Raw genomic sequence first — 26,266 nt, forward strand, 5'->3', positions numbered from 1 at the left:
TGTGGTGATTGTGTGTAACTGTGTGGTGATTATGTGTAACTGTGTGGTGATTGTGTGTATCTGTGTGGTGATTGTGTAACTGTGGTGATTGTGTGTAACTGTGTGGTGATTGTGTGTAACTGTGTGGTGGTTGTGTGTAACTGTGTGGTGATTGTGTGTAACTGTGTGTACTTGTGTGTCCCCAGCTGTCGGACCAGCAACAGGAAGAGTCTGATTGTGACGTCCAGCACCTCCCCCACTCTGCCCAGACCTCACTCTCCTCTACACACAGGTAACACACACACACACACACACACACACACACACACACGCACACACACGCACACGCACACACTCTCACACACACATCCTACTCTACCCAGACCTCACTCTCATCTGCATACAGGTAACACACACTCATATGCACACACACACACACATATACACACACACATGCACACACACACACACACACACACACACATACGCACACACACGCACACGCACACACTCTCACACACACATCCTACTCTACCCAGACCTCACTCTCATCTGCATACAGGTAACACACACTCACATGCACACACACACACACACATATACACACACACACACATGCACACACACACACACACACACACACACACGCACACACACACACACACACACACACACACACACACACACACACACACACACACACACTCTATCTCTCTCTCTATCTCTCTCTCTCTCTCTCTATCTCTCTCTCTCTCACACACACTCACACTCTCTCTCTCACACACACACACACACACACACACACACACACACACACACACACACACACACACACACACACACACACATCTCCTACTGTACCAATACCTTGCTCACTGCTACAGGGACACATTAGGTACAGTCAGGCTGTTTCAAGGTCATACTGTACCTGCCGTCAGTCACAGCTCATCATGTCTCACTGAGTGGTATTAAGAGCTTCATGAGACGGCCTCTAGAGGGCGTAGTTATAGATGTATATAGAGACTAGATGGCTCACCCGCACTGCTGGCCAACGGAGACCGACGTTGCCACATGGCGGCCATCTTGCTACAGGGTAGCACGCCCACTCATAACATGAATGTCTATAGTGCATGTACTATTGAAATAACCATAGCTTGCTCATTGTTCAACCGTTTGGTTTGTTAAAAAACGTCAGAGATGTAGTTATACTGCATACCTATAGTTGATTTACTCATATGTAGGGATATTGGCTTTTTTACCGATACCGATATAGCGATATTGTCCAACTCTTCATTTCCGATACCGATATCAACCGATACCGAGACGTTCGAGACAGGGGTGGGGAGAATTGGATAATACAAAATTGAGATGGGAGAAAAAATAGAAAAATGGGGAGAAAAGAATTATAATAAACGGAATCATTTCAGGTAATTAACATTACATATCTCTTGTCGTGGAATTAACACAACATTATGCATACTTTTGACAATAAAAAAATTCAGAATGTGTTCTTACTTGCTTGCCTGGGTAAATAAAGGTTAAATAAATAAATAATAAAAAATTATAATAAACCGATACTGTAACTGAGGGGTACAATTCCCTGACTGTATTGATAAGTATGGTATCATTAAACCACTACCGCTTTATGTACTTTAACTACTGGCCACACAGTACATGATATAGATATGATGAACACTTTCCCACCATGAAACCAAGTCCACACAAATGTATAAGTCGAATATTTAATATATAGCAAAGGGTATATACAACGTTCACTTAATGACATTTATGATTTGAATGCACTTGTAAGGCAAATGAGTATTCGTAGGCAAATCAACATTGAATGTCCAATCTCTGGTTACGCAGGAAGCAAGTATACAACCTGGTTCTTTAGGGAACTATAGCGATGGTACTTAATGATTATAGCTGGATATACTAAAGGGGGGTCCTGCTGGTTGTAAGTCAGTAGGGGGGGGGGGGGGGGGGGGTTAGGAGAGCCGCCGGCGATATCCCATCTGGCCAACGATTTCTTGGGAGAATTCAGAGTGCTGAACACGGTGCCCACAGAACCTTGGTCCACAGATGAATACAGTTGGGCCCTCTTGTAGACGGTAGCTGCCGGTCCACAACGAAGAGACGTGAGGCGACCTCACTTGGGGTAGAGCGCCGTCTCACCTGGACTCCTCTCGGGGGGTAGTTCCAACACTCACTAGTGTTGGCTGTTATCCATGGCATAAATCAAAGCACCCAAAGCAAGTAGATAATCCAAGCCGTGTAGGGCTCGCCGTCGTCCGGGTAAGGTAATCCAATGTGCAGGTCCACTCGTCCTAGCCCAGAACTCCTCGGATGAAAGCACCACACGTGGTCTGCCCAGCCTGGTTAAGACTCTAGATAATGCGAGGAAACGATGGGGGTACTACTCACTGTATAACTCTAACCGAACGATGCACCATACATAATAGACTATTATTAACTTAATAGAAATACGTCCCACTCGACGGTATAGTGCCAAACTATGACAATTCAACTATTAATCCACACGATGTCTCAATGCCATTCTGAGGCCAAGTTGACCATACTGCACCACACGTGTATCGTGGGTGAGGCTTAACGTCTTGCCACTAGGTTGGAGGGTAAAGAACTAAGGGCTAAGGGACTAAAAGAAAGTTCTACTTTACTTGCGCCATATATATATGCGCTGTGAACAAATAGTACCATTCGTATTTCGCCAGACGTATTCCTACGCGGAACCGGGCTAGTAACGACATGTTCGTCGGCACGATTGAACTTGAACCAAGGGGCTTGGCTGCTGGCGCCAAGTTCTTGTCCAATGAGAGAATGAAACTATTATGGGCTGTTAGTAGACTAAAGGGATATTCAGTGTATATGTACAAGGAATATACAAGGGATATCAAACGATATACAAATACTATTAAATATATATCCATAAATAAATATATATATTCGGTTTAATCTGATCCTTCACAACAGCCGCCCCCTAATTAGTCCCACCTAATTAGCTAAGCAGAGACAGATTAACCGCACTGTCTACCACTCAAGGTCCGCTGTAAGGGTCAGTCAACTCACAAAGTCATGGGGTCATGGTCGTCATCGATAGTGTCTGGGAGTCTGGGCAGTTCTATTAGCCTCGCCACGGGTCGTGTGTAAGTTCGCCCTTGGACGAGCACCTCAGCTGCTCGGACCTTGCCATCGGCACCAGTGATCACTTTGCTTACGCGGCCAGCCGGCCACATAGCTCTGGGTAGTGACTGGTCGATAATCATGACGACTGTTCCTTCTGTCAAATTGTCTCTCTCTTTTACCCACTTCTGGCGGGTCTGTAGAGACGGTAGGTAGTGGAGTAGAAAGCTGTTCCAAAACTTGTCAGCTAGTACTTGACTGTACCTCCACATTCTTCGGCCGTTCGCTTCTTCAGGCCTGTACATTGTCTGGGGTAGCGCGGGGTCCAGCCGCCCCATCAAGAGTGTGTTGGGGGTGACTGGGTCGACATCTGCTATATCACTGGAGACGTAGCCGAGGGGCTTGGAGTTCAATACTCCCTCGATCTCCGTGAGGACTGTCATTAGGACTTCTTCCGCTACAGTCTGGGCCCCAAGCACGGCGTACAGGGCTGTCTTTATAGAACGTACTTCTCGTTCCCAGGTTCCACCGAAGTGGGGTGCGTTCGGGGGATTAAACTGGAAGTCAATCTGGGATGGAGCGAGGTGGGTCTTAAGTTCTGGGCCCATAGCTTGGAAGCTCTCTCTCAGCTCTCTTTCTCCGCCTTTGAAGTTTGTCCCGTGATCAGACAACAATGTAGACGGTTTTCCTTTCCGTGATGTGAATCTTCGGAAGGCCATAAGGAATGAGTCTGTGCTCATGGAAGGAGTTCGATATGTATCGCTCTGGTGGTCATGCATTTGAATACAATACCCCACCGCTTCTCGGTTCCTCTTCCTTTCTTTATATACAACGGGCCAAAACAGTCCATGCCTGTGGAGTGGAATGGCTTGTCGCCGAGTCGGAGGCGACAGGGAGGTAGGTCAGCCATCCGGGGTATGCTGGGCTGCGCGCGCCACTTTCGGCAGTCTAGACAGGTTCGCTGGAAGCGTCGCACTGCTTCTCTTCCTTGAAGAAGACTCTCTCTGCTCCTGCGTGGTGTACATCCTCGTCGTATTTCTTCATGATCAGCTATGTGACCTTGTGTCGGCTGTTCAAGACTATCGGGTACTTAACGTCATCCGGTAGATTGGGGGCCCTCCGCAGACGACCACCCACTCTGATGAGATTATGGGCGTCGCTCTCGGGTGCCAGGTGGAGCAATCTGCTGTCTGATGGGACGGGCTTTCCTCCCTGTAGACAGTCTAGCTCGTCGGGGAACGAGTCTCTCTGGGCTCGTTGTAGTAGAAGAAGTTCTGCTTCTTCGTAGTCAGCTGCTGAAATGTCGGCAGTGGGCTGAATCTCTGGGTGGTGCCACAGAAATGTCTTTAGCTGCGCACTCTGTAGGGTAATGCAATCATCTATGTTGGGGTCTGTGGAGGCGACTGTGCTCAGTCCACAGATCATAGGTTTCATGTTCTCAGCCTCCTCTTTACTCGCTTCCCATGGGGTGGGCGTAGGCCACTCTTCTTCCGGGAGCTTGAGGAACTCTGGTCCGTCACTGTAGATGTTGTGACGGGTGAGGTCATCTAGGGACATTCCCCGGGTGATGACGTCAGCTGGGTTGTGTTTGGTGTCCACATACCGCCAGCTCGCTGTTTCTGTTAACTCTTGAATCTCGGTGACTCTGACTCCCACGAAGACTTTGTATCTGCATGAATCAGACTTGATCCATGTGAGTACTGTCGTGGAATCTGACCACAAGATTGTTCTGTGCACCGGAATGGTGAGTTCACGTTGGATTAACGTGGCTAGATGCGCTCCTGCTAGGGCTGCGCAGAGCTCTAGACGCGGGATAGATTGTTGCTTTCGTGGGGCTATTCTTGAGCGAGCCAGGATGAAAGCGGTGTGTATCTCTCCTCCCTTCTCTTGGGCACGCAAGTAGGCCACTGATCCATAGGCTACTTCGGAGGCGTCGCTGAAGACGTGTAGATCCATCTTGCATGTCTCTGGCCTCACTGTGGGTGGGAAGTAGCTGCGGCGTATATTGACGCCTGGGAGTGAGCGGAGTTCCGTCTCCCACTCTCTCCATGTGGAGGCAAGGGGTGCGGGTATTGGGTCGTCCCAGCCCTGGTCCTTGTCCCATAGTGCTCGTACAATCATCTTTGCCCTGGTGGTGTAAGGTAGAATACATCCCAACGGGTCATATTGTCTGGCGAGTGTTCTGTACACACTCCGTCTGGTGGTCGGTATCGCCGTCGACCTTCCCTGCTCCGTGGTCAGGGGTTTGTGTCTATAGTGGAGCGAGTCTGTTTTGAAGCGCCAGACTAGTCCTAGTGTCATTTCTTGGGCTTCTCCTGGGATTGTCGCCATCCAGGTCTCGCTGCTGGCAGCCTTGTCCGCGGGGGAGAGGCTGCGCAATACGTGCGGGTCGCTGCTGGCCCACTGCCTGAGATCAAAGCCGCCTTTGATCAGAGAGGCGCGTAGCTTGAGTAGGAGAGCCTCGGCTTCTTCTTGAGTCGAAACGCTTTGTAAACAGTTGTCCACGTAGAAACTGTTCTTCACACTGTGTCGGACCTCTTCATCTGCTGCTGGGTCCTCTGCGACGTGTTTCTGTAGTGCAAATGTAGCACAGCACGGGCTGCATGTAGTTCCGAAAGGGAGGACTTCCCATTGATAGATGGCGGGGTGCTCATCTCCGATCCTCTCTCTCCATAGGAACCGCAGCAGGGGCTTGTCCTCCTCCACTAGTCTCACCTGCAGGAACATCCCTTTGATATCCCCGCTGATAGCCACCTTGTCCTGGCGGAAGCGTAGTAGCACGCCTAGTAGAGAGGGGCCGAGTGTGGGGCCGGGCAAGAGCTCTTTATTCAGATTTTGGGATCCGATCTGGTAGCTGCAGTTAAACACAATGCGATCCTTGCCGTTGTGGTGGACCTTGTGGTGCGGCACGTACCATGATTCGGTCGTCTGATCGGCCTCTTTAATGTCAATCTTTGTCACGTGTCCCGTTGTGATTAGCTTCTCAATCTCAGCGCGGTACACACTCTCTTGAGCGGGGTCTTTGGCTAGGCGCCGCTCTGTGTTCAATAGATACCGCTCCGTAGCTTCTTTCGTGGCGTGAAAGGTGGGCATTCCCTCTCACCTCAGGAGTGGAGTTGCATATCTCATCACTCCGCTGACTGTGACTCTCTTTGTCCCCTGCTCGAGGAGGTTTATGGCGTAAATGTCTTCTTTAGAACGAATGTCTTTCCTTTCGTTCTTAAAGGGCATTGTCTCTAGTGTCCATAGCCTCTCGACATGCTGCAGGAGAGTGGTGTCTTCTTCTGTCACTCTGGAGTGGAGGCAGCTAGTGGCTGCTGTTCGGTTAAGAGATTTAGCGAGGGGGCCTTGTAATGTCCATCCTAGGCGGGTCTCGACTGCTGCAGGACAGCCTCTGGGTCCTGTATGGACCCGGTCTATCGGGACTATGAGGTCTGCATGGTCGGAGCCTATCAGCAGGGTCGGGGTGGCGCCGTCTATGAGCGGGATAGGTAGTTGACGCAGGTGCACATATTTATCCATCAGTTTGGCGATGGGGTAGGTGTACTGTGATAGTCCTATTTCTTGGCTGGTGAAAGCATTTGTAATCCTATACCGTCGCTCTGGCTGCCCGCTTGCTGCGATAGTGAAGGAGACATTCTCGCCTTTTATCGTCTTTAAATCTCTTCTTATTGTCCGAATCGTCATTTGGTTCTCGCTCCCCCGCAGTCCCAGCTGGGCCGCAGCGGATGCGAGGAGAAGGGTAGCTGGGCCGCAGCGGATGCGAGGAGAAGGGTCTTCTCTGACCCGTCATCAAGGACGGCGTAAGTGTCCATGACTTTATCTTGGTAGCTCAATGTTACACGGACTACCTTTAAGAGCACTTGGGCGCCGCTGCTGCTGGCGGGGTCAATGTACATGACTCTTGCCTTTGTGCTGCTCGATGGTGCAGGTGCAGGCTTTCTTCTGTTACTGTCGTGTAGGACATCTAGGTGGGCTCCGTAACACCGACTGCACCTCTTCTTTAGGCGGCACTCGGCTGCCATGTGACTGCGCGCACATCGGTAACAGCGCCTGTTGGACTTTATCCATTGACTCACTTCTTCTGCATTCATCTTTGTGAACAGGTCACATTGTGACAGCCAGTGTTCCTTCTCGCAGTACGGGCACACCATCTTCCACTTCTCTTTTCTCGAGGGGGTACTGTGGTTCTTACTGCTCGGTACTGATTCTGATTGGTGCATGACAGTCACCGATCTTCTTCCATCGTTTATTCTCCTGGGTCCCTCTCTGGAGCTTGGTGTGCTCCGCACGAACGTATCCAGTCGTAGGCTGCTGACTTCTCTCGCCAGGAAGTCGGCTAGATCGAGGAGGGATGGTTCGGGACCGTTAGGATCACGGTGGTCTCTCTGCCGCCTGAAGCGCTCTTGTCTGGCGGGTGGCAGCTTCTCTAAAATCCTCTCGACGTTAGAGTTGGCGTATAGCTCGTGCATACCCTTTTCTCGTTGCGCTCCCAGCATCCCTACCAGGGACTGCATTTTTATAGACAGGTCGTCTAATGAGCGATTGTCTGTTGCTGGGGGTAGGCGGTCAATATGCCTTATCTCTTGGATTACGTAATCCCATATACATCCATATCTCTGGTCCAGCGCTGCTAGAGCCGCGGTGTATGGGGTCGTAGAGGTGGCATAGGCTAGCGCTATATTGTGCGCTCGGGGTACTTTCAGGTGCTTCAGTAATATTGCATACTTGTGGCGTTCATCAGCGACATCCACCATCATTGTCTCTAAGCACATCCGGAGCTCCGTGTACTGTGCTCGATTCTCATAGGTGAAGTCTGGAAACGTCGGTGTGCCAATGTATGACGCCGTGGATGGCTGATACATCGGCGAGTGTTGGGGGAGAGGCCTCCTAGGCGAGTCTCCTCTTGCGCCTCTCTGTGGGCTGGTACCGGCAGGGTACCATGGCCCGCTGGTCCAGGTGCTATTCCTCGGGGCTGGTCGTGCGTCATGCTCACCCGTGAATAGAGTCGGGGGTCTGTAGCGCAGCGCCGCGGGGGTATAGCCTGGGCTGTACTGGACCTCCTGGTCCGGTGGAGTACTGTGCTGTCGTCGGGCTTGGTTCTCCTCCTCTCCCTCTTCTTCTTCTATCAGGTCCTCTAGATCCTGTAGTCGTTTATTTAGCTTCTCCGCAGTGTATGCCGCTCCTTCCTTGTAGCTGGGTCTCGCTTGGACTGGTCGGGGAAGGGGGTCTGCGGGGGGTATAGGCTTGGTCTGTTGGTCAAGTTCAGGGTCGCTTGCTCGGTTAGGGGATGCTGCCCTTGACTGTTGTCTCGACGAGTTCCTTGAACCCCTGGCGGAGGGAGAGGGTGTTGCCTTGGTGATCAGCTGCTCCATTAGCTGCGCTTGTAGTCTGTCGCGCTCGCCCTGTAGTCTGTCGCGCTCGGTTTCGCGCTGGATGAGAGCGAGGTCGCGCTCTGCCTCTCTTTGGGCACCGTCAGCGGCGCGCTGGGTGTCTGCTCGGTCTCTTGCCATATTCTCTTCCGTCTGAAGGCGTCTCATCTCCAGGCGTATGCGCTCTTCTTCGCTCCGTTGCTGCGTCTGGAGTCGATCGCGTTCACCCTGAAGTCGATCGCGTTCACCCTGGAGTCGATCGCGTTCGGTAGAGGCTGTCAGGCTGACGAGGAACGCCTGTGATAGCATCCTCTCCGCTTCGCTGGGGGAAGACGGTTGTAGAGGTGAGCCGCTCCTGGCTGTACTCGTTGGGGAGTCCTGGAGCTCTATCTCCTCGGCGCTCTCCTCATCTTGTTCCGTGCAGAGTTCTCTCTCTGTAGGGTTGTCTTCCTCCCGGGGCTGGTCGGGGACTACTTCTTCGGTATTGGCGGGGGGTAAAGGCATGTCAGCTCCCTCCTGGTCCCCACCGTGAGCTTGGTCAGTTACATTAGAACCCACTAGGGCCTCTGTGGTCGGGGTAACCTGGTCGTTAAGGTCAGACATAATTTTACTTTCTACTTTTACCACGTTTACCGTTTGTCGAAGGTTAGGTAGTTGACTGACAGCGTAATCCTCTAAGTACTGAGGTGTCTGTCGTCTGCGCCGCGGGCGTTCTACGTTAGGAGGACCGTTTCGTGGAGTGTTCATCATAGGCCATTTCAATATTAATAACACTATATTAATATTACACTAGTTACCCTCCGGCTCGAAGGACCAATTGTAACTGAGGGGTACAATTCCCTGACTGTATTGATAAGTATGGTATCATTAAACCACTACCGCTTTATGTACTTTAACTACTGGCCACACAGTACATGATATAGATATGATGAACACTTTCCCACCATGAAACCAAGTCCACACAAATGTATAAGTCGAATATTTAATATATAGCAAAGGGTATATACAACGTTCACTTAATGACATTTATGATTTGAATGCACTTGTAAGGCAAATTAGTATTCGTAGGCAAATCAACATTGAATGTCCAATCTCTGGTTACGCAGGAAGCAAGTATACAACCTGGTTCTTTAGGGAACTATAGCGATGGTACTTAATGATTATAGCTGGATATACTAAAGGGGGGTCCTGCTGGTTGTAAGTCAGTAGGGGGGGGGGGGGGGGGGGGGGTTAGGAGAGCCGCCGGCGATATCCCATCTGGCCAACGATTTCTTGGGCGAATTCAGAGTGCTGAACACGGTGCCCACAGAACCTTGGTCCACAGATGAATACAGTTGGGCCCTCTTGTAGACGGTAGCTGCCGGTCCACAACGAAGAGACGTGAGGCGACCTCACTCGGGGTAGAGCGCTGTCTCACCTGGACTCCTCTCGGGGGGTAGTTCCAACACTCACTAGTGTTGGCTGTTATCCATGGCATAAATCAAAGCACCCAAAGCAAGTAGATAATCCAAGCCGTGTAGGGCTCGCCGTCGTCCGGGTAAGGTAATCCAATGTGCAGGTCCACTCGTCCTAGCCCAGAACTCCTCGGATGAAAGCACCACACGTGGTCTGCCCAGCCTGGTTAAGACTCTAGATAATGCGAGGAAACGATGGGGGTACTACTCACTGTATAACTCTAACCGAACGATGCACCATACATAATAGACTATTATTAACTTAATAGAAATACGTCCCACTCGACGGTATAGTGCCAAACTATGACAATTCAACTATTAATCCACACGATGTCTCAATGCCATTCTGAGGCCAAGTTGACCATACTGCACCACACGTGTATCGTGGGTGAGGCTTAACGTCTTGCCACTAGGTTGGAGGGTAAAGAACTAAGGGCTAAGGGACTAAAAGAAAGTTCTACTTTACTTGCGCCATATATATATGCGCTGTGAACAAATAGTACCATTCGTATTTCGCCAGACGTATTCCTACGCGGAACCGGGCTAGTAACGACATGTTCGTCGGCACGATTGAACTTGAACCAAGGGGCTTGGCTGCTGGCGCCAAGTTCTTGTCCAATGAGAGAATGAAACTATTATGGGCTGTTAGTAGACTAAAGGGATATTCAGTGTATATGTACAAGGAATATACAAGGGATATCAAACGATATACAAATACTATTCAATATATATCCATAAATAAATATATATATTCGGTTTAATCTGATCCTTCACAACAGATACCGATAATTTCCGATATCACATTTTAATGCCAATATCGGTAGGCCGATAATATCGGACATCCCTACTCATATGTAAATAAAAATTATTCCAAGCCAATAATCATAGCCACGTTAATAACGTTTGTAATACACCAAACCATTTGTAAATCCCTCAGCGAGTTGAGAGTATTTTTGTTTGTGCAGATCACTCACCTTAAAGCGGTAGTTAACTGTAGCAAGATGGCCACCGGTGAACTATGTGGGAGACTCTGCCTTGCGCCATCTAGTCTTTATATATATTTATATATCTATGGGCTTGGTGCCATGTACAGCAGGGGTTCTCAACCTTTCTGCTGCCAAGGCACCCCTGTGTCCAAAAAAATATTCCAGGGCACCCCTACATACGGTAAAGACTTTTCCGGTGATGATGACAAAAGTGCTTGCTTTCAAAATAACGTTTATTTAACCCATTGAAACCGGGAAACACATTTGTGTGTATATGCAGGCTATATAATGCATTATTAGCAGGCGTTTCAGGTCTAAATGTATAAATAAATATAGCAATAGTGTGACCATTTCTCAAACAGAAAATCATGTATTTTTTTTTAAATACAGAAAAGGATCACTAACGTGCTATCTGTTGCAGCTGCACTGTTTTCCATAAAAATAACAGTGTGACCATTTCTCAAACAGAAAATCATGTATTTATTTTTTTAAATACAGAAAAATATCAATAAAGTGCTCTGTTGCAGCTGCACTGTTTTCCAAAAAAAATAACTAGTGTGACCATTTCTCAAAATGTCTCAAATTATAAATAAATACAAAAAAAAATAAAAATTGTGGACATTTCTAGCTCAGTGTGAGGTCTGCTGTAGCCCCTTCCGTGACTGTGATGCACTGAGTGAATCCACAGTCACTTGCTCCTCAATAGGAAACCAACGTATGTTGATCATGAAGGACTAGTTCTGGCCGAACCGCTCGTTACATGTATCACAGAGACATGGCAAGGGTGCTCACAGTTGCACGAGGGGTTCAGACAGAGATTTGAAAGTTCGGCGTTGCTAATAAACATTTTAAATAATTTTTATCAACTGCTCAAAACGGCATTATTTCCGGCGTTGGCTGCCTGGTTGTGATCACAGCGCATGCGCATCATGCACCCAACGCCGGAAATAATGCAGTGCTGACCAGTTTATAACAATTATTTACAATGTTTATTAGCAACGCCGAGCTTTCAAACCATCCCGTATCTCTGTCCGAAACCCTCGTGCAACTGTGAGTACCTTTGAAATGTCTCTGTGATTCTTGTATAACGAACGGTTCGGTTAGAACCAGTCCTTCAGGGTGAATCTAGGTTGGTTTCCTATTTAGGAGCAAGTGACTGTGGATTCACTCGGTGCATCACAGTCACGAAAGGGACTAGGTCTGCTGCTGCTTCTGGCTAATGATACGGTCAATACGTGGGGAGATCGATGACAAGGCAACACGCATGTCATCCTCAAGGCTCAACTTGGCCCTATATTTGGTTTACAGAGCTGTCATGGATGAAAATCCAGCTTCACACAAATATGTGGTGCTGAATGGTATCAACACCTTAAGTGCTGCATCGTGAGTTACTTGTCATAATAATCATAACACAGCAGCACTCACTTGTTCTGCACTTGGCGAGTAGCCCATCACCGTCGCGTGTAATTAGCACTTTTCTGAAGCTGTGTGATCCGGTCTTGAACTTTCCATAACGTGTCTCGATAAATCCATTTGATTAGATCCAGCACTGAATGCATTTAGTGATTATTATCGCTTTGCATTTCCTTGATAACGGACCAGAGCCGCGAGCCGGCTCTGTAACGGAGATGGGACCCGTGATGTGACGTCACACGAATGCGACTGCTCTGGAAATGCGTTGGAAAATCTGTTGGTAAAAGCAATGACACCTGCCGCGGACGTTAAGTTGGTAAAGTTTCTATAATAACTTTACGAAACGTGTGAAGACATTTTGATCGATTTCTTTTTTAGTTCATGTTATTAGATTAGGCAATTATTGTATACACATGAAGCACTAGATAGACTATTTGTTTAGTTAAATAGTTGTCATTCTATATTCTTAAAGAAACATTCCCATCAGGCATCTCGCGGCACCCCTGGCAGCTCTCCCTGTTGAGAACCGCTGATGTACAGGATCTACTTAGATCTGTGTTTGTTTCTCAACCTGTATGGCCCACGCTGTGTTAATTTTAGCCGTGTGTAATCTGGCTTCATGCTGTGAGCTTTGCGTGTTGCTGCAGTCTGTTAGCTATCTGGTATAATGTTGTTTTCAACCAGTAGCTAACTGCTACAATCACACAATGCATCAAAACCCAATTAACAACCAAAACCACATACTGTGCACATCACAGCTAGACTGTGTGTGTGTGTGTGTGTGTGTGTGTGTGTGTGTGTGTGTGTGTGTGTGTGTGTGTGTGTGTGTGTGTGTGTGTGTGTGTGTGTGTGTGTGTGTGTGTGTGTGTGTGTGTGTGTGTGTGTGTGTGTGTGTGTGTGTGTGTGTGTGTGTGTGTGTGAGCGAGGGGGAGGGGAGAGAGGGAGGGGGAGAGAGAGGGAGAGATAGTGTATGAGAGAGGGGGGGGGGTAGAGAGAGAGAGGAGAGAGAGAGAGAGAGAGAGAGAGAAATGTACATGGCGCATGTAAATGGTAAATATACCATGGTGTGTGTGCAGAGATCCGTTGATCATGTGTGTTGACGTCTCTCCCCGGGCCTCATGCCTTGGTGCTGTGGGTCCCAGCAGACACACACCATGGTGCTGGGACTGCCGGTCGGTCCGCATCGCCGAGATGCCTCTAATCACAGAGTGAAGTATGACGATGTGAAGATTTGAAACGTGTCCCTGATGAACTCTTGTTTTTCATTATGTTCTTCACAGGCTCACAGTCATAAAACCTGTTTGAACACTAGGGCCTGCGGCGCTGTCGTCAGCAGTCAGCTAGCTAAACCAGGACGCCTTCTAGTCTAGTCGTGTGTGTGTGTGTGTGTGTGTGTGTGTGTGTGTGTGTGTGTGTGTGTGTGTGTGTGTGTGTGTGTGTGTGTGTGTGTGTGTGTGTGTGTGTGTGTGTGTGTGTGTGTGTGTGTGTGTGTGTGTGTGTGTGTGTGTGTGTGTGTGTGTGTGTGTGTGTGTGTGTGTGTGTGTGTGTGTGTGTGTGTGTGTGTGTGTGTGTGTGTGTGTGTGTGTGTGTGTGTGTGTGTGTGTGTGTGTGTGTGTGTGTGTGTGTGTGTGTGTGTGTGTGTGTGTGTGTGTGTGTGTGTGTGTGTGTGTGTGCGTGCGTGCGTGTGTGTGTGTTAGTGCTGGGGGTCCATTTTGACTCCATTTTGAGTGTATCAAGATATTTATTAGTCATAACATAACATAGTTATGTTTTTTTTGTATTTATCCAACATGTCTGTATGTTAGGGGTGTAACGGTACACCGAAGCCACGGTTCGGTACGTACCTCGGTTTTGGGGTCACGGTTCGGTACGAGTTCGGTACAACAGGAAAAAATATTCATAATTATGATTATATATTTTTATTACATGGCGTTTTCACATTCGCCGAAATGCTTGCTTGTGATTGGTCAATAGCGCTCGTCAGAGGTCCGTTATTACTCTATAACGGACCTCTGCCGAACAATAATGGCCGCTGTGCGCAGCTGTAGCAATCAAGCCCACTGTCATCAGTGCAATCAGACCACAGACCTGCCGGCTGCCGCCCCGGCGATGACAGCGGGAGCGACAGAACAGAACTGCGTCTGCATTTGATCTCGTCTTGTCGATGGTGTACAATGAATTATGTATATTGTTAGTAAGTTAGCCATGTAATAAGCGGGATAATGTATAGCTATACTCGGTCATTGTCGCAAAATAATTGACCTTCACTGACGTTTTAAAACACCTCTGCGAGGCGCCTCGGTATTCTAAACTCTGTCGGTCAATTATTTTGCGACAATGACCTCGTAGCTATACATTATCCCTTACATAATAATGGATGTACTGGATGTACCGAACCGTGACGTCTGTACCCTGAAGTTGTGGGACGAATACACGTACCGTTACACCCCTAGTGTACAGTATGTGTGTGCTTGTTTATGTCTGTGTGTTTGCATGAGTATGCATGTATTATTCTGCACATCTATGTCTGTGTATGAGCAAGCATATGCGTAGAATAATGTCTGACATGACGGAGGTGGATCCTGCATGATGGAGAGAGAAGGAAGGAAGGAACATTTAGAAAGATGTAAAGAATGACGGAGTACAGTTTGTGGAGGTACACGCAGTACTCTTCACATTGACATGTTTTATTCAAATCTAGCTATTTAATTGCACTTTACATACTTAAAGGGATAGTTCACACAAAATAAAATATAATATAAATAATAATAATACACACATACATACGTGAGACACACGTACCCACATACACATATCTGAGACACACATTCACACACATTCTCACACACACTTACATATATCTGAGACACATCCTCTCACATGCACTATGGAGAAAGATGGCATCCCGATAGAGATGCAGCACATACTTGCATCGCAGGTAGAATTGGACTTAATGTAACGTATATACGTCTTGGTTATATATGCATAATATATATTATATAGTAATGTTTTTTTTTTTAAGTACTTTTTTAATTTCCATGTCTGTTTTTGGTATGTCTGTATAAGTCCTATGTAGGTTTTGTATGTCTATAAGAAAAAGAAAAAGACAAATCTTTGACTTTGCATGTTACACCGGTTCCTGACAGGCAGCGAGCGAGCGAACTGGAGATTAAATCGAGCGCGACACTGTCCTGATATGACGCGGCACGTGTCCGAGTGTGTCTGTGTGTGTGTTTACCTGGAAGCACACAGGGGGAAAGCAGCCTGCGATTATTGACCAATAAAAAGTGTTTAGGGGCGGGACTCGGCCGCGTAATCGCTCAACTAGAGACACAGCGAGCGAATATTTGAGGGGGGGACGACATCGCCGCTCAGTTCGCTGTCGCTCGCGGCAGGTCAGGATAGTCTGATTGAAACGAATACATTTTAATCATTTTCGCAATCACGCTCGCTCGCGTCGCTGCCTGTCAGGAAGGGGTGTTATGCTGTTGAAAGTTCTTCCATGAAGATGTGTAAGATTTGTGCAAAAATATTAATAAAAAAAAAAAAAATATATATATATATATATATATATATATATATATATATATATATATATATATATATATATAAACAATAATATACATATACAGAGTTGTACCCTTCCTGCTGACCTGTTGTACAGAACTTGTAAGTCTCTTTGGATAAAAACGTTCAGCTAAATGTAAATGTAATGTAAAGGTATATTTATTACCTTTTCTTCAACAGCAAATGAGGTCCCCAGCAGAAGACATTGTCAGCATCTGCAATATAAATACATGTATATATATATCATCTGTTTTATCTAATAGGTTAAAGTTGTCAGTCTGTTCACCTCACTGCAACTACTTGGCCTCGGTGTATCGATACAATTAGATTAGATTAGATTGTACTTTATTATCATTATATTTGCATACGAGATTTGGGACTCAAACTTAAGGTGCAGTATAAAATCACACAAGTAATAAAAGAGGAACATAAAATACTATACAGAAACATAGAATACTATACGAGAAACATAAAACACTATACAGAAACATAAAATACTATACAGAAACATAAAATACTATACAAGAAACATAAAATACTATACAGAAACATAAAATACTATACAAACATAAAATACTATACAGAAACATAAAATACTATAGAGAAACATAAAATACTATACAATAAAACAATGTTACAATGCAATATACAAAATAACAATCACAGTGTCAGACGGTAGTGGGTGGGTGTTGCACTGTGGATATTGCACTTGAGGGGGTAGGATGTTGCACAGTGTGGGAGGAGGGGAAGGTATGAATAATTGGTGCATGTTAGAGTTCAAGGTGGTGATGGCTCTGGGGAAGAAACTGTCTCTGAGCCTGTTTGTTCTGGCTCTGATGCACCTGTAACGCCTGCCTGATGGCAACAGGTCCAACAAGTGTCCTTCGTAATGTTGTTTGCTCTGTTGAGGCAGCGGGAGTTGTGCCAGTCCTTCAGGGAGGGGAGCGGCAGCCGATGATTCTTCTCAATGATGCTCTCTACAGCTCCGGAGTAGAAGGACTGGAGTATCTTCCCAGATACTCTGAACTTCCTTAACTGTCTCAGGTGGTAGAGGCGCTGCTTCGCCTTCTTTACGACTGAGTCTATGTGTGTTGTCCATGTCCATGAGATGTGGACCCCCAGGTACTTGAAGCTGCTCACCCTGTCCACGGTAGCCCCGTTTATCCTCAGTGGTGTGTGTGTCTCCTGCTGTCCTCTCCTATAATCCACGATCAGCTCCTTGGTTTTACCAATGTTCAGGAGCAGGCTGTTGTCCTGGCACCAGCGTTCCAGTACCTCAACCTCCTCCCGGTAGGCCTTCTCGTCGTTGTCCGAGATCAGCCCCACCACCACTGTGTCGTCCGCAAACTTCACTATGGAGTTGGAGCTGAACTGCAGGGACGGGGAGGAGCAGTGGCTTCGTTGCCCTGGTTGCCTCCGCAGGGTGGAGTCTGTATTCTGCCCTGCAGGGACTGGGAGGAGCAGTGGCTTCGTTGCTCTGGTTGCCTCCGCAGGGTGGAGTCTGTATTCTGCCCTGCAGGGACTGGGAGGAGCAGTGGCTTCGTTGCCCTGGTTGCCTCCGCAGGGTGGAGTCTGTATTCTGCCCTGCAGGGACGGGGAGGAGCAGTGGCTTCGTTGCCCTGGTTGCCTCCGCAGGGTGGAGTCTCCCTCCACGTGTGTCTGTGTGGCATCTGTGTTCCTCCACTTTATTCAACATGACATGACGCACCAAGCTGTGACACACTGGCATCTGCCTCTGTGTGAAACACACACACACACACACACGCACACGCACACGCACACTCACACACGCACACTCACACAAAATCACACTCAAACACAAACACATGCACACACACACAAAATCAGACACAATCACACTCAAATACACACACACACACACACACAAAATCACACTCAAACACATTGCACACACACAAAATCAGACACACTCGCACTCAAATACACACGCACACACACAAAGACACACACAAAGACACACATCAAGATTGACTGTATGATAAAAGACAGTGTATAAAAGCACCAGAGGGAAACTGATAAGTGTGTGTGTGTGTGTGTGTGTGTGTGTGTGTGTGTGTGTGTGTGTGTGTGTGTGTGTGTGTGTGTGTGTGTGTGTGTGTGTGTGTGTGTGTGTGTGTGTGTGTGTGTGTGTGTGTGTGTGTGTGCGCGCACGCGGGAATAGCTATGTCACAACAGCTTTTCATCTCATATACTTCCTTATCTCTCTCCCCCAGGACACGAGAGAGAGAGATTAATTAAAAAGATAGAGAAAAAAAGGATCTGATCTGAACGCAGCCTTATACATCATCCAGATTCACACACACACTGTACCCTCCACCCTCCATTTATCCTTCCTTCTTTCATTTAAGAGAGAGAGAGAGAGAGAGAGAGAGAGAGTTCGGTTCAGTACACGCTGTTTACCGAAGGAATGCAACGGTACAGATGTTGTTCGTTCAGCCCACGCACAACACTGAGAGATAACCTGTAATTTAGCATAGCCTCATAGTGTGGCGAACACACTCACACACAGGAGAGAGGAAAACATTGTGAAGTATGTTTTGAGCGGATCATCCCTTTAGTTACTCAAGCATACTGCTCCTTCCCTTTCTCCTTAGTTCCCTTAACCCCTCATTACCTCCTTCTCTCCATACATCCCTCACTTCTCTTGTTCTCTCTCTCGCTCTCTCTCTCTCTCTCTCTCTCTCTATCTCTCTCTACCGCAATACTTTCCAGTCTTTCTTCCTCTCTGTATCTCCCCCTTTTCTCCTTCTCTCCATACATCCCTCACCTCTCTCTCTCTATCTCCCTCTCACAACCTCCTTATCTCCCCCCTCTCTCCCCCTCTCTCTCTGTATTCAGCCTCAGCACCATACCGCTGTGTGCTGCTGTGTTGCCATGGTAACAGTGAGTTGCCACACGCTTGCCAGCCCGTCTGCCCGTTTTGCTCGACCCCATGGCTCGGCTATTAGATGTAATTAAACATTGATGATTGGTAATTGGCTAATTTTGTGGCGCTTGTTAAGTTCCACTGCCTGGGTAGCATTGTCCATAGAGAGTCCCTGGTAGAGTACAGTCAGAAAAGACTAGTCTACTCTTTATATACTATGGATGGACACGGGTAAGGTTTTCCCAGATCAAGTAAGTAAAGTAATTAAAACTTTATTTATATAGTGCCCTTCTCAGCATGAGTCAGGGTTCGCATAAGGTCCTTGAAGTGCTTAAAGTGCTTGATAATTTTTTATAATATTTTTTTTTAAGTCGGAAGTCTACAGTAAGTGTAATATTGCACAGTGTTGTTTCAAAAGTAAAAGTCCAGGAAGATGGTAACTGTAAATCTGTGCTCAGTGATGCATTGTAAAGTCTGATGGCTGTCAGAATGAAGGACTTCCTGTGCCGTTCAGTGCTACATTTAGGGAGTGTTAGCCTAGCACTGAACTAGGGATGCACCGATCCGATATTGGTATCGGCCGCCCATATCAGTAAAATAGCTGGATCGGGTATCGGTAAAAAAAAAATCAAATTTTTTATTTATTTTTTAATAATAAATAAAATAAGAAATAACCATTCAGTGGGGGCGGCCAGGTGGTGCAGTGGGCAAGGCACTCACCACCAATGCTGGAGATGCTGGGTTCGAGCCCAGCTCTCCACATTGTTTTCAGTTTGTCCGAGGTAAGCGACAGTTGTGATTGGAGGATCAAGAAAAGAGGGCAGGGTTTGAGATAGGTCTATTGGCAGTATTAGGGGGAGGGAAAACTGAGGGGTGGGGATCGGACGTTGTGGACAGCGACTCCTACAGGTCGGTTGGTGCGCCTGCGCAGTAGAATCAAGAAGCGATGGGGGCGGCGCCCCTCCAAAGCGCAGACCCCTGACGCTGAAAGATCGCGCCGCGCAGGTGAAAAGATGCGACGGCTGCTACCTCGAGTATCGGAGGGGACTAGTGCTATGTATGGCTTCGTCCACATTGCAGCCGGCTTGTGGGAGGCAAGAAACAGCGTTCGAGACAGGGGAGGGTTGAATTGGACGATACGAAATTGGGATGGGAGAAAAATAGAAAATGGGAGAAAAAGTGGATAAAAAAAAAAAACCATTCAGTACATTTATATCTATGTGTTAATTTGTTACATTTAGTTTCACTAAGTTAGGAAAGTAATGTTTTAAGTCAAGCCTGATGTTGCCTTGCACAAAATAATGATCCCAGTCTCTTCCACACAGTGACAGTGAGGCATACAGTTTATTAATTGAATGAATGAAGTTTATTTTCTCTCTTTGTTTACAACAAATCAAAAACACACTTGTGATCCTTTACAATTCTTAAAAACAAAATATATTTTAATATAAAAAATTATGTTGTTGAATGATGTTTCTCAGTTATCGACCAGTACATGTAAAGAGACTCATTTTGGCGGGTCTTACGGCTGCCAAAAAGTTGATAGCGTCACGCTGGATTCAACCGGATAAAATGTGCCGGAAGGTATGGATTCTCACCTATCTCGATGTGATTTATCTAGAGATATCTACTGCACGAATTTTAGGTGTTAATGAAGCCAGCATAGCAGTCTGGGTAGCTGTGGTGGATAAGATAAAGGAACGCATATAAATCTGGAATTTTCTGATGTTGAATGAAGTAGTGGATGTATAGCCCTGTGGGGGGGGGGGGGGGGGGGAGCGAGCAAGAGCCCATGTATTGTATTTATTATTTTTATGTCTTTTAGTCTACTTTCATTCTGATTTAATTACTGGACTGTCATTATTGTTATTATTATTTACTGTATTGTGTGTCTTGTTTCATGTAAAAAAAAAAAAGGAAAAAAAAATATATATATATATAAAAAAAAGTGGATACATTTTATTTTATTTGTGGACAATGGGTATCGGATCGGTATCGGGACTGAAAAAGTTGGATTGCTGCATCCCTACACTGAACATGCTCCTTATGTCAGCTGCCTTTTAAAAATTAGTTCAGTTCGGTTTTTACTCTGGTGAATTACTCGAGTAGTGCTTGCAGTAGCATTAAGCTCCACAGCTTCCAACCTCCAGCTTTCTGCAGCAACTCACACAAACGAACACATTTGGTGGACGACGTATTTGGTGGTAACCAAATTTAAAAAATGTAACCCTTTCACTACCACACTACAGACGGTTAACCCTTTCAGACCGTCTGTAGTGTGGTAGTGAAAGGTGAACCTTCTGTAGTGTGAAAGGTGAACCTTCTGTAGTGTGGTAGTGAAAGGGTTAAACCTTTGTAGTGTGGCAGTGAAAGGGTTAATCAAGCACCCTCAAAAACCACTCAAGTTCAGTTGAAACAGCGAGTACTTGAGTCATCAATTACTCACGCCCATCCCTAGTACATACTATTTCACTATTTTTATGTAATTATTTTTGTTCATACTAACAGAATTATTATTATACTTTTTTTTTTTGTACCTTTATTTAGCCAGATAAAACATTAAGAACAGGCTTCTTATTTACAATGTCGATCTGATCCAAGAGACCCAAAAAAAATATATATATATATATATATATAATATACAGGTGCGTGTGTCTAGGTGCGAGTATGAAGATGAATGAGTGCTTGTATGTTGTGTGTGAGAGGGTGTATGCAAGTCAAGTCAAGAGTTTTATTTGTCACGGCATACGAGTATACAATGAAATGCGGGTGGTCTTGCCCGCAACGATGTGCATAATACAATAGTAATAACATAATAGAATCCAATAGAACGACATTGTGCAATAAAACAAGTAAACAGAGTAGGGCATATCGGTATAATTTATGTACATAAGTTATTTACATAGCATGGTAGGACATGCTAGGTCCTGTGGTAGTGAAATACACTGTTAGCTACGGATGAGGCACTGGGTCTTTATGTACATGCTATATTATACAATCTCAAGTTATACTATACTATTCTTAAAGTGACCTTTAAGTGTGAAGATACCCCAAGTGTGAAACTGGGGTATCAGCAAGAGCAGGAGGGATCTACTGAGAGCATGTTGAGTATATTATTGAAGGCAGTCTTTGATTGATTGATTGATTGAAAACTTTATTAACAGATTGCAGAATGGGTACAATACAGTACAGCTCAATACACACAATTGTTAAGGGGATGCAGACCAGAGAAAGACTTTCGTCTTGTTTACATCAGGGTCCCCCATTTTCAATTCATCAGGGAAGTCAGTGAAGTAAGTGAAGTGAAGTCAGTGAAGTAAGAACTGTAAGTTTAAGGGTGTCTTGAAAAGCGTTCCAGTCATAAGCTGCTGCAAAGTGAAAGGAGTTTCGGCCAAATATTCAGACGGACGATACAGTATTTGGGTTCCTGTGAAATCAGATGTTAGAATGTGCCGTTTTCCAGGTCAGTGTGGACAGTGAGGACAGACTGTCGGTCACTATAATGTCTCTGTCTCTCAGGGAGAGTAATGCACCTCAGTGAGGACACACTGTTGGTCACTATAATGTCTCTGTCTGTCAGGGAGAGTAATGCACCTCAGTGAGGACAGAGTGTCGGTCAGTATAATGTCTCTGTCTGTCAGGGAGAGTAATGCACCTCAGTGAGGACACACTGTTGGTCACTATAATGTCTCTGTCTGTCAGGGAGAGTAATGCACCTCAGTGAGGACCGACTGTCGGTCAGTATAATGTCTCTGTCTCTCAGGGAGAGTAATGCACCTCAGTGAGGAGGACAGACTGTTGGTCACTATAATGTCTCTGTCTCTCAGGGAGAGTAATGCACCTCAGTGAGGAGGACACACTGTTGGTCACTATAATGTCTCTGTCTGTCAGGGTTAGAAATTATGAAGAGCGATGTATTTCTTCAGAAGGGACAGACCGTCGGTCAGTTTAACATCTCCCAGGCTAGACTGCGGCATAAAGAGTAATGTCCGGCGACAGATCCAGGGTCAGTGTAATGTCAGTCCATCTAGAATGGTATTTTAGACAGATGTGGGTCCTGGGAAATCATAAAGAATGTCATTCGGTCCGGCCCCTGCACCACGATATTACAGCGACATGGTTCTTGCCTGCGAGGCAGAGTCGGTTACGCTGCTGTAGAGACGGATTGCGTTCTATGGCTGTCTGGAGAAACATTATTTGTTTTACAGCCCCAGCAATAACACCAGACCCAGGATCAGCCAGAGCCATTATATCTAGTAAGGGTTGTGTCATTAAAATCCACAAAGACCCAGTGGTTCCCATAATGCATCCTGGTGGAATGTTCAGCCGGTTAATGTCGCAACTTTTTATGGATGCAAGGCTTTCGGTAATGACCTCGCGCTGTCGTAGCATTCAGTATAGCGTGCCGTGTACATTTACGTGTGATACATTGGATGCACAGCTTTCCTGGTGCTGAGTCTCGACTTGGGGGGGGGGGGGGGCAGAAAGGCAACACTGACAGCCGGATTCGATACCGGTGGCTGATATTAATATTTAAAGTTATGTTCTGGTCTAGAACATTGAACACAAAAACACATTAGACATGTATGCGTTTGTTTCTAGCGTCCACTGCGAAATTATTATTTTTTTTTTTTTCATTTACATTTTTATTTATTTTTTAATATGGTGGCGCTGGCGCGTTGTCATGGTGACGCTGTGCCCCTATATACCATTGTTTAGATCAGGGGTTCCCAAACTTTTTTATACCACAACCCCATTTTATTTAGGATTCTTTTTTTGGCGACCCCACACTTAATGTATTGCGTCATTTCAATGTGGAATTAAGGAATATCAAAATAAAAGCACACATTGTTGAACTCTATCATGCATATTTATTAGAAAATGTAATTACAGCACTATGTTATCAATACACATTTATAAAACGAGGCATATTTAGCCAAAATATGTTGCCAGAACATAAATAACTTTTTTAATATTTGTAAATCTTTTTTTTTTGCCAATGCACTGTCATCTACTCAGACACCTGGGTGAGACACTGTCCTCCTGAGACACCTGGTGAGACACTGTCCTCCATGAGACACCTGGGCTATAATCCACCTCCTGGAAGCTCATTCAAAGCTCTCTTTTAAAGTTCAATAAGCCTTTAGTGGAGCGTGAATATCACTGAGGCTCTTATCTGCTTCATCCTCCACTGTGATCGCCAGCACAGACCTGAGATTAGCACAGACATGCCATCCCTTTAGTCCCTCAAGAGCTTAATACTCTTTCTTTCATTCATTATTTATTGCTTTCTTTCTTTCTTTCTTTCTTTCTTTCTTTCTTTCTTTCTTTCTTTCTTTCTTTCTTTCTTTCTTTCTTTCTTTCTTTCTTTCTTTCTTTCTTTCTTTCTTTCTTTCTTTCTTTCTTTCTTTCATTCTTGCTTTCTTTCTGTAGTTTAGCTCATATCTTTGTATCACTCTTCATTCAGTTCTCATTTAGTCTCCTCTCCCCCTACATTCCTTTATTTCTCCCCCTCCCTCTCAATATCCCTCCCTCTCTCTCTATCTCTCCGCTTCTCTCATCAGTCTTCATCTCTGTTTCAATCATTATATCATTATGACCCCCCCCCCCTCCATCACTCTTCCATAATCATTATTTGATCATCGTCTCCTCTTCTCATCAAACCAGCCACTTAATGTTAATCAAATGGAAATCTCCCTCTATCTCTCTCTCTCTCTCTCTCTCTCTGCTTGTTTCTCCCCTTCTATCTCACTCTTCTGACCTCTCCATCTATCCCTCCCTCTCTCAATTATAAGGCCCAGTAGGTAATATTGTTATAAATATTTGTATCAGTCTCATGAAGGTATGATGACTGTATATTATAAAGTCATTACAAAGCAGTATTGCTGCTGTCCACATGTTATTTGTATAAAGAATAGATCCAACAAGGCGTCTCATCATCACATGAGATGGCCCCAAATATATTAATGAACATGCACAACTCTATCCAAAATACAAAAACTGGACAATGAATTGGGGAAAATGGTGACATTGAGAACTCAGATCTGAGAACAACATCCTATAGATAATATAGGCTGTGGAACTCCCTCTTCCCCTCCAGCCGAGGCTCTGACACCATCAACCTCTTCAAAACCCTCCTAAAAACACACCTGTTCACACTTGCCTTCGCGCAACACGGCCCTGCTCCCAAGTAGCCCACCCCCTTCCCCCCTGACTCTTCTCCTTTAAACTACCGATCCCGTTGTTTTTGTTTGTTTATTTTTATGTTACTGTTTGTCCAATTGGACAGCACCCTGCTTCCTTTTTGTTTTGTTTTTTGTTGTTACTATATATATATTTATACTCATATTTTTTACCCTATCTTTTATATAGCTTCTCTCTCTATGTGTGTCATTGAGTCTGAGAAAGGCGCTTCTCTCTATAAATCCAATTTATTATTATTATTATTATTATTATTATTATTATTATTATTATTATTATATTATTATTATTATTATTATTATTATTATTATTATAGATTAAAGCTCATTTGGCTATAGAGAACAAAATCAGTAATTTATTTTCAATGGAGCAGCTTTAGACTTTATACCACGGGTTTGAGGGTCACAGAAGTAGCTAATGTTCTCTCTCTCTCTATCTCTCTCTCTATATCTCTCTCTCTCTCTCTCTCTCTCTCTCTCTTCTTCCCTCCCGCTGTCAAAATGCTGCTGCTCTAATTTATAAAATCTGTGTTCCCTGATTTTGTGTGTGTGTTTTCTGTGATGCCTTGGAGACAGAACATTGTGAATAGAATAATAAGTCCCTGCTGTTGTGTGTGTTGTGTTGTTCAGTCTCCCAGGGGAAGGAGTCGCATTACGCGACTAGTGCTCTAGTTTAGGAAATGTATGTCTGTTCATGATGAATATAAAAGTCCTGTTCATGATGAATATAAAAGTCCTGTTCATGATGAATATAAAAGTCCTGTTCATGATGAATATAAAGTCCTGTTCATGATGAATATAAAAGTCCTGTTCATGATGAATATAAAAGTCCTGTTCATGATGAATATTAAAGTCCTGTTCATGATGAATATAAAAGTCCTGTTCATGATGAATATAAAAGTCCTGTTCATGATGAATATTAAAGTCCTGTTCATGATGAATATAAAAGTCCTGTTCATGAGGAATATAAAGTATTGTTCATGATGAATATTAAAGTCCTGTCCATGATGAATATAAAGTCCTGTTCATGATGAATATAAAAGTCCTGTTCATGATGAATATAAAGTATTGTTCATGATGAATATAAAGTCCTGTTCATGATGAATATAAAAGTCCTGTTCATGATGAATATTAAAGTCCTGTTCATGATGAATATAAAAGTCCTGTTCATGATGAATATACAAGTATTGCTCATGATGAATATAAAAGTCCTGTTCATAATGAATATACAAGTATTGCTCATGATGAATATAAAAGTCCTGTTCAT

The 26,266-nt window shown here is 45.2% G+C and overlaps 1 protein-coding gene across 1 annotated transcript in view; it reads left to right on the forward strand.

Moving 5' to 3' along the window:
• LOC311223569 (microtubule-associated serine/threonine-protein kinase 2-like) overlaps positions 1–26,266 on the forward strand; it is a 465,967-nt gene that overhangs the window by 342,247 nt on the left and 97,454 nt on the right. Inside the window, exon 6 of the mRNA XM_084308349.1 lies at positions 186–271. Within this exon, the coding sequence (XP_084164475.1) occupies positions 186–271 (86 nt within the window). The remainder of the gene's footprint in view (positions 1–185; positions 272–26,266) is intronic.

Source organism: Notolepis coatsorum (assembly GCF_963971535.1).
Source record: "Notolepis coatsorum genome assembly, chromosome: 2".
Classification (NCBI taxonomy): domain Eukaryota; kingdom Metazoa; phylum Chordata; class Actinopteri; order Aulopiformes; family Paralepididae; genus Notolepis; species Notolepis coatsorum.